Here is a 10009-nt window from a genome sequence, read left to right on the forward strand (position 1 = left end):
AAAAAAACAGCATGTAATTTCTGTCCCTGACGGAATGTATTAAATAAGCAAACACCCCCAACAAGCAAAACAAGTACTACAATGTAAAAATATTTAAAAAAAGAAAACCCTCTCACATGCATAAATGAAAGATTGTACACAAAGAACTCACATCTTTTCAAGCTTTAATAGTAAATATTTAATATGTTCTCATCCTTTGTTCCACAGTCCTTTAGATCTATCGATTATTTCTGTTCTCTCTCAGAAGTGGCCATTTCTGCTTAAATTACTATAGGGGCCAGGGTCAGGAGGCCCAAGGTATGCCACATTGGCATGAAGATTATTTTGAGCTGAAAACAACTGAGGCCCAGAAGACTCAGGAAGAAATTTGACAAATCTTCCCTTCAACTGCCTCAAAGAAGACAACTCTAAGCATGGACAACTTGCATTATAACATCAACTAGGTATGGTAGACAAGGAGGAACTGAGCAAGACCTGCTTGATCAAATTACTTTCTATGTCCCATTAGTTCTGAAAGGCCCACCAAACATTTGTTTGGCAAACATTTCCTCTTTTTCATTTTCCTGTGACTTATATTCCTTCCCTTTGAAGTTCCAGACCACTACTCCCTTCTCCATATTTCAGATGACACATGTACCTCATTTTGCCTGTCTCTGGAATCTGATCTCTGTGTGATGCCCCATACATATGAAATCGAGTTAGATTCTCTCCTATTCAACTCACACCTTTAATTCGTAGTCCTGCTGGCAGCACTTCAAGGGGTACAGTTGCACACCTCTCTTCAATCTCATCCAGGTTGCTGTCCCATGAAAAAGTAAATCTTATGCATACTTGAGGAAAGGTGTTTATCCAATTGGCAAAATTGTGCACACCTCGGCACACCCCAAAACCCAGAGCAGAACACCTAAAGGTGAACCTCATCATCAAAGGAAAGAGGAAACATTGCAGATTTACTTGATGGCTTTACTTTAGGGGCTGGCTCTTGCACTTTAATGCTGGAAGTTTCTCTTCCTGTGTTGTTCTATTGCGTTTCCTCATCTATATTCCAGAAACTTTCATTTCAGTCTATTATTTCCTTCAGCCCTAATTTATTTTCTCACTTTTAAATTCACCATTAAAATGAAAAGCTAAGGCACACATATTTGCCAGGCAATTTCTCTGAGGTTCTTAGAGCCCTAATTATGATATGAAAACATGATTTCCAACTTTGCAGATGATGCTAAATTGAGAGAGAATAAAAACAAATGAGGAATAATTAGGTGGTGCAGCCAGATATGAAAGGATTTACATCATTTATGTTTCTGGACTAATAGATGGCAAATGCAGGGCTGTGCAGATAAATGGAAGATAATGAGCCCCCGCAAAGTATCAGGAATGGGAATCTCTGCTAAACAGGAAGGTGCTGACGAAAAGTGGCGTGATTAAGGAGAAACACAGTGGGATGTGGGGTCAGCAAGGGTGACTACAGCCCGCGGATGATTGCATTATGGAAAAACTCCAGAGATCTGGCACATTATCCAGCTACCCTTTGAGTCTGCATCCCTCCCTCCGTCTCTCACATGGAGGCATTTTGTTGTTAACAGAATTTCTTGAGGGCTTCACATAGAGCCTGGCTCTGTGGACTGCAAGCAGGCTCTGCAAGAAGAAGGGTAACTTCAGAGGAAGAACATTTTCTTTAACCAGAAAATTTTACCCCAATTAACTTATTTCTTGTTGCTTTATTTTTTAAACGTTTTGTTATTTATTTTGAAGGGGGGGGACCAGCAGGGGAGGGGGAGGGGGGAGGGAGAGAGGGAGAGAGAGAATTCCAAGCAGTCTCTGGGCTGTCTGCAGAGAGGCTGACAGGGCTCCATCTCACAAACTGTGAGATCACAACCTGAGCCAAAATCAAGAGTCAAATGCTTACCGACTGAGCCACCCAGGCGCCCGTTTTCTTGTTGCTTGTAATTTCTCTGATGCTCAAGCTATAGTGCATAGGATATTTTTGTTCTCAAAATACAAAATACTTCTTTGCCATACAATGAAACATAGGAGATACAACAATGGAAAGACTATTCCTCCTTTGCTTCTGTTAATATCTAAACAGATCCCTACTTCAGGAAGATGGCTGCTTCTTGTGCCGATCCACAAGTCTTCGTGAGGGGGGAATGAAGTTCTTCCAATTTCTTTCTGTTCTCTGCCCACCACCATGGTGGTGTCTATAACCCCCTGAGAAGAGTGAGTCATTTTGAGCATCTCTGTGCCCATCTATCTCTAACTCCCAGTCAGGGTTTGGTTAACTTTTTTCCCTCTCAGTGTGATAATTTACTTTCATATCGCTGCTACTGCCTCAGCAGATCAAGTATTCAATTTGCTTCCTTTAGGATAGGTTTGTATCACAACCAACTCACGTGGCCCGGCCTCCTTTGGTCCTCCTCTGTCTACATCCAGCTCATTCTGAAGCTCCTCAGTCTTTTTTGCTTTCCTGCCACCAGGGCTGCTGCTGGTACTCTCAACATCCACACAGCCACCGCTCCTATTTGTTCTCAGAGGTGGCAAAACATTTTGTCTACTTAATTTTTATTATTTTTGTAGAAGAGCAGAAAACACGCAGGCACACACATGCATCACTGCCGCCAGTTACACCAGCACCATGACCTAAACAACAGCCCCAGGACACACACTGGGACCCCTAACCATGCTCAGCCCCTCAGGCTGTTGATCAAACAACGTGTGGCTTATGTTGTAAAAATTTTGTTGTGTGTTCCTGATGGGGGAGGCGGGAGAACACAAGTAGTTCAGCTCTCAGCACAGAAAAGCAAAGCAAAGGCTTCTCTTCTCAAATTTGCAGCACAATGGATGTGGGGACTGGACTGGGTCTAAGGTAGACTTAGGGTTACTATTTGGTAGATTCTTTTCAGATATGAAACCTGGGCCGATTTTTCTACTCACCCAAACTGTCCAGCATTTCAGCAGGAGGGGACACGCCCTTCCCACCCCCGCCATAGTCATTCATAGCCTGTAGTGCCAGGGTCCCAAGACTAGTGCTGATAACCAGAGGACTACACGGGAAGTAGATCAGTATCTCTAGGCTCCTGGCATGGTGTCTTGCATTAAAGTTGTTTGAGGATCATTCTCATCTCTTCAAGCCATTTTTAAGGTCCTACAAGCCAGTCCTACAGATTTTATGAGCCTGCCTGCTGTTAGCTCAAATTCTTAATAATAGTTACTATAAATAACATCAGGCTCAGGAGGCCTGGGCTGCCATTCTACTAATTGGGCAGGCCTTGTTTCACTTCTTTCTCTACTCTCTGTTAACATGACAATTTAAAAACATACACAGGGGAGCCTGGGTGGTTCAGTTGGTTAAGTGTCCTACTTCGGCTCAGATCATGATCTCACAGTTCGTGGGTTCGAGCCCTGCGTCAGGCTCTGTGCTGATGGCTAGATCAGACCCTGGAGCCTGCTTCTGATTCTGTGTCTCCCTCTCTCTCTGACCCTCCCCTGCTCGCACTCTCTCTTTCTGTATCTCAAAAATAAATAAAAAACATTAAAAAACTAAAAACATAAATAAAGTACAATAAACATCTCAACGCCCATGTATCCATGATCCACCTTTAATATTTAGGAACAATTTGCCAATCCCATCTCATCTATACCCTTTATATCCCCTTCTTCTTGAATATTGGGTTGCAACTTGAACAGATCAGATGTTTGCCTAACATACAATAGCTTTTTAAATTAGGATTTAAAAAATAAGATAATTTACATAGAGGAAAATTCATCCATTTTAGTAAGAATACTTTCAAACATATCCTCAAATATGACTATAACCCAACTAAAATAAACAATAATTTCTAAAAGTTATCCAATACCTGATCCCTATTCAAATCCCCACAACTCCTCCAAACTCTTTTTATAGCTGATTTGTGCAAAGGAAGAGCTCAACATGGCCCCCGTATTGTATTTGGTTTTTATGTCTCTGAAGTCTCCTTTAGAACGGCTCCTCCATTCCATTTTTCCTCCATGAAATGAATTTATTAAAGAATGCTGGTCATCTTTTCCCCATGGATTTAACTATGTTATGGATTTGTTGTATTGTATGAACCTGATATCATTTAATTTTATTCTTCCATCCTTTGTATTTTCTGCCAAATACAAGTTAGATGTAGGCACATGATTAGATGTCACAACCTCCTTCCAGCTTCTTGTAGTCTTGGATATTTCAAGAGTTTTGTATTATTTCTGGTTACATCCCTTCAGGCACCACACTAACACTGGCTGCCCACTTCTAGTCATGCTCAGGTGTTTTCAGCCTCACCCATCAATTTTAAATTTCCTCATCAAACATTCACTTAACGATTTTAGCAGCCTTAGATGACTGCTGCCTAAATCTAGCACTTTGTTGAAGATTGTATAGTCATAATTTTTTATACTTCCATTTCTTATGAATTTATTAGTTGGAGTTCTCCTGAAAAGAATATTCCCTACAAGTTATTTTACTTTAATTACTAATTTTCAGAATAAAAAGTTGATTCTCTAGTAAAGGCCAAAGGAGTCAGACTAATCTTAGCATTATCATTAATTCTCTTCTGTTCATGTATGAATTGCAGTTCTTAGTCCTATAATGGTCAAATTATTCCAACTTGGACAGCAGTATTTCCATCATGTTTGGCTTCTGTGTTCCCTTAGCAGGACCCCAATAGACAATGCTTCTTAGATTTTCTGGCACTATATATCCCAAGTTCATTGTGTACATTTCCTGCCTCGGATCCAAAATCAACCATTTCTCCAAGGAACTCTGGTAAATTAATAGGATTTGGTATTTAAGGATGACAGTTTAGCTGCAATGGATAATCATTACTTCTATGCTCACTTCTGAGAATTGAGGCTGGAAACTTATAATTTTTAGAACAATAAACATAAATCTTTAGTACCTAGTGATACTTTGGGTAAGATTACAGGGAAAGTATTTAATTCCTATGATGATATAGTTTTATCTCTTTGGTCTTGTGATGAAATTTTTGGTTCCTAATGACAGTTATACAATATTTTGCTCCCTCTCTCTCTCTCTCTCCATATAGATTCAAATTAACAATATCCATATTATTTCTAAGAATCAGATTTCTGAAGGAAGTTTATTTTTGGTTATTTTTATCCTTTGAACATAGTGACATTGTATCAAAATACTGTTTTAAAGCCACTCAAAATAATTCCTTCTTTGTTTATGATGTGATTTGATATATAAAACATCTTTTGTAATATGTCTCACATTTGTAAGAATTTTTTAAATTTTGTTTTAACATAATATAAACCATTTACATATTTCCAAAGTCAAAACTATTGAAGATTAGTTTCAAAGAAATACAGAGTCAATCTTTTTCTATTCCATTCTGTATCTTTCCTTTTTTCTTACAGGTAATCATTTTTATCAGTTGGTTTGTTTTTCCATTGTTGTTTTTTAAAAATAAAATAACACATGTATCTGGATGAAATGTATCATATATGCTATTCTGCCCCCTTGCATTTAACAGTATGTCTTAGGCAGATAATTCCACAGGATACAGGGGTCTATCTCTTGCCTTTTACAGCTATGTACTCTTTTGGGCAGATGCCTTAAAGTTTATTCAGTTACCTCTTGATAAACAATGCCTTACGTCAAATCTCCTATTATTATAAATAATGTTATAATTAAGACCAGTTATGTGGATCATTTTATATTTTTGCTACTTTTGCCTTGAGATAGATTTCTAGCAGTGTAGTTGCGTCAAAGGGTAAATGCATAAGTAATTTTGTTAGATGGTGTGAAATTACTATGTGCATTCTTAGGTAACTCATCTCTGTATGCCTTGTACTTCATTTGCAAAATGGAAATAATACCTTCTTCCAAAATGTGAGAATTAAATGGACAATGGAAATCAAAGCACCTTGAAAAAAAGGCATAGCAATAGGCAGATGTAAGTGATTACTATTAATAAATGACACTTCATTGGTAGAGGGGGCTCAAGTAGCCACACGAATGTCTTACTATCATGTCACTGAGTCTAAGACTGAAGTAGAGAATCAACCTAAAACACAGGGAGTGAGACAAAAAAAATTAGATAAATGTAAGATATGACGGGACCATAATAGAACCAAAATAGAATTATTTTTCCAGGTGTGGAGATGTTGAGGAAGCCAATAATGGAGCTGAATTTTGAAGGAGACAAGCAGTCTACTAGGTGTTTTACTAGGGCATAATAAGGCACCACACTATCAGGGGTGGAGAAACTGCACCAGCAACATAGGAGTGAAATATTCATGGGAGAGTAAGAATTCTAGAATATGGGATCTTTGAAGACATGTGGGGGAATTGTACAAGGAGCTGTTAGAGAAGTCAGAGCCAGAATATAAAGGGTATGCATGGCATGCAAAGAAGTTTTCACTTTACAATACATACTGGATATGTGTGTGTGTGTGTGTGTGTGTGTGTGTGTGTGTGTGTGTGTGTGTGTGCTGAAGGTGACTGACATGATGCTTTCTCAAAATCTCATACTTTGTATATATTCTTCACAAAAGTAAATGTCAGAAAATGATTGTCAGTAAATACAAACATTATATATTACATATGTTATTCAAAAGTATGCATAAATAGTTCTTTTTGAAATAATTGTTCCAATGACCGACTGCATAAAAAGAATACCTACTTAAGAGACTTCTGGAAGGACAGCAGAGGAGAATCCTAAGCTCATCTTGTCCCATGGACACACCTAGGTAAGAGCCCCATCAGTGCAATTAACCCAGAAAATGAGCCAATGACTGACAAAATGGACTTACCATAGTTAATCATAGAGAGGAGACCATATCCAAAAGGGCAGGAGGGGAAGAGATGTGGTTGGGAACCAAACTCTCAGAGAGACTAACCACAAACCAAAGGGACACTGTAAGTATGAATAAAGGAGAAGATTAGACTCCACACCAAGAATCCCAGATATGGGGGACCTTCACTGAGAAGACAAATCCCCAAAACATTAGGCTTTGAAAACCCACTGGGCTTAATACCCCATACTTAAAAAATCAACCACAAGAAAAAAATCTGGAAGGAACCCAAATACATGGAGGCAAAATAACATGCTATTAAACAAGGAATGGGTCAATCAAGAAATCCAAAAGGAAATCAAAAAATACATAGAGACATGGGATGTTTGGGTGGCTCAGTCGGTTGGACCTCTGACGTCACCTCAGGTCATGATCTCACTGCCTATGAGTTCCAGCCCTGCATCAGGTTCTGTGCTGACAGCTGGGAGCCTGGAGCCTGCTTCATATTCTGTCGCCATCTCTCTGCCCGTCCCCTGCTCTTGCTCTTTCTCTTTCTCAAATATAAAATAAAACATTAAAATAAATTTAAAAAGTACACGGAGACAGATGAAATGAAGACATAACAGTCCAAAATGCTTGCGATGCAGCAAAAGCTGCTTTGAGAAGAAAGAGTATAGCAATGCCAGGCCTATCTCAAGAATTATGAAAATCTCACATAAACAATCTAACCTTACACGTAAAGGAGCTAGAAAAGGAACAAACAACGTTCAAAGCCAGTAGAAGGTAGGAAATAATAAAGATTAGAGCAGAACTAAATGAAATTGAGACTAATATATCAATGAAATGAGGGTGTGGTTCTTGGAAAGGATAAACAAAATTGATAAACCTTTAACCAGACTCATCAAAACAAGGAGAGAGCAGAAGGTGATTGTCAAAATTCATATTCCCCCAACTTTCATGTGCCCCTCAAAGTAGAAAAACTACAGAGTTCTACATTAGCATCTCTCAGTTTCTAGTTTACTGTATCAGATAGGCTCAGTGGCATTGGAAAGGCATATTAATTCTACCTACAACCAATGATATATGGAACAAGGATGGAAGACAGAACTAACATGCAGTTACTTCCGAACAGAGAAGAAAGGTATTGAGTAATTTTTCATGGGTTGACACTGAAAGAGTAGGAAAGAGAAACAGTCCGTTAGGAAGAATGGGGCACATGAAGTTTCAAAGGTAAAGGAAGGCAATTTTTCAGATTTGACTAGGTTAGGCCTTATGCTGACAACTGTTCATGACTTGTGACCTTGAGCAAGTTATTAATTTTTCTTGTTTGTAAAATGAGAAGTTTGAATTAAAGGATCTCTAATGTTTCCTCCAGTTGTAAAATTTTTAAAGTAGTTTTAAATATGTGCTTAGGTTTTGCATTATTTTGTCTGATAATATACTAGCTGTGAAAAGCAAAGGTCCTATTATGCCTTAGGGAAAACCATACTGACAGGTTAGTGAAATGAGTCATAGTATTTGAGATTTTCACATGAGCTATTTTATTGAGTCGTGCTGTAAAAGCCTATTTTTACATTTGATAGCCAGAAAGGTTATTAATACATTCCTGTTATAAAACAATGCCACTCATTTTTGGAATATTTTTCTCCCTCATGTTAAAAGCATTCAAATAATCATCTGCATATTGTTCCTATCTTTCCTACTTTAATGTCTTTCTCTTGAAGTACTGTAAAGAAAAGTTTATGGCAGCAACCAATACGTCTGACCTTGTAATTATGTGGCTTATAGCATTCTGTCCAAAACTGTAATTATTTCTTACCAAGAGTAACTTGTTCTGCAAGCTTTATTCTTCTAGTAAAACTTTGATACACACACAGCCATAAAAAAAGGAGACAGAGCATTCAAATAAATAAAATCAGAAAAAAAGGAGAAAGAAACATTGACACCACAGAAATACAAAGGATTATAAGAGAATATTACAAAGAATGATATACCACAAGTTGAACAACCTAGAAGAAATGGATAAATTCCTAGAAACATATATAAGCTTCCAAAACTGAATCAGGAAGAAAGAGAAAATTTGAAAAGGCTGATTACTAACAATAAATTAAATGAGTAATCGAAAAACTCCCAAAAAACCAAAGACTAGGGCCAGATGGATTCACAGAGGATTTCTACACAACATTTAAAAAAGAGTTAATACCTATTCTTCTCATACTCTTCCAAAACAAAAGCAGAAAAGGAAGGAAAACTTCCAAATCCATTGTACATGGCCATATCAAAACCAGATAGATACCACAAAAGAAGAAAACTTCAAGATAATATCTCTGATGAATATAAATGAAAAATCTTCAACAAAATGTTAGCAAAATGAACCCAACAATATGTAAACAAGTCTACAGGATACAATAGACTATTTGCAGATCAATCAAGAGGATATAGCACATTAACAAAGAAAGGATATAAACCAAATGATCATCCCAATGAATGCAGAAAGAGCATGTGACAAAATACAACATCCGTTCATGATAAAAACCTTCAACAAAGTATGGTTACACGGAATATACCTCAATATAATAAAGGTCATATAAAACTCCTCAGCTAACATCATACTCAATGGTGAAAACCTGAGAGCCTATTCTCTAACATCAGGAAAAAGACAAGGATGTCAACTCTCACCATTTTTATATTCAATGTAGCAGTGGAACTCCTAACCACAACAATCAAACAAGAAAAGAAATAAGAGGCATCCAAATTGTTAGGAAAAAATAAAACTTTCCCTATTTGCTGATAATATGTTACTGTATAGAAAATGCTCATCAACCCACCAAAAAACCCTAGTAGAAGTAATCAATGAATTCAGTAAAGTCCCAGAATATAAAATCGGTATACAGAAATCTGTTGCATTCCTACACACTAATAATGAAGCAGTAGAAAGAGAAATTAAGGACTCAGTCCCATTTATAATTGCACCCAAAACAGTAAGATACCCAGTGACAAACTTAACCAAAGTGGTAAAAGACCTGCATTCTGAAAACTATAAAACACTGATGAAAGACACTAAAGATGACATAAACAAATGAAAAGATATTCTATGCTCAGGGATTGGGAAAATAGTGTTAAAATGTCCATATTATCTAAAGCAATCTAGAGATTTAATATAATCCCTGTTGAAATAGCAACAGCATTTTCCACAGAACTGGAACAAGTAAACCTAAATTTGTATGGCACC

At 37.5% G+C, this 10009-nt stretch overlaps 1 protein-coding gene across 1 annotated transcript in view; it reads right to left on the reverse strand.

Moving 5' to 3' along the window:
- Nucleotides 1–2095: 2095 nt before the first annotated feature.
- LOC115283343 (E3 ubiquitin-protein ligase RNF168-like) overlaps nt 2096–10009 on the reverse strand; it is a 119044-nt gene continuing 111130 nt past the window's right edge. Inside the window, 2 exon segments of the mRNA XM_029929625.1 lie at nt 2096–2208; nt 2391–2515. Of these exon segments, the coding sequence (XP_029785485.1) occupies nt 2096–2208; nt 2391–2515 (238 nt within the window).

This window comes from Suricata suricatta, chromosome X (assembly GCF_006229205.1).
Source record: "Suricata suricatta isolate VVHF042 chromosome X, meerkat_22Aug2017_6uvM2_HiC, whole genome shotgun sequence".
NCBI lineage: Eukaryota > Metazoa > Chordata > Mammalia > Carnivora > Herpestidae > Suricata > Suricata suricatta.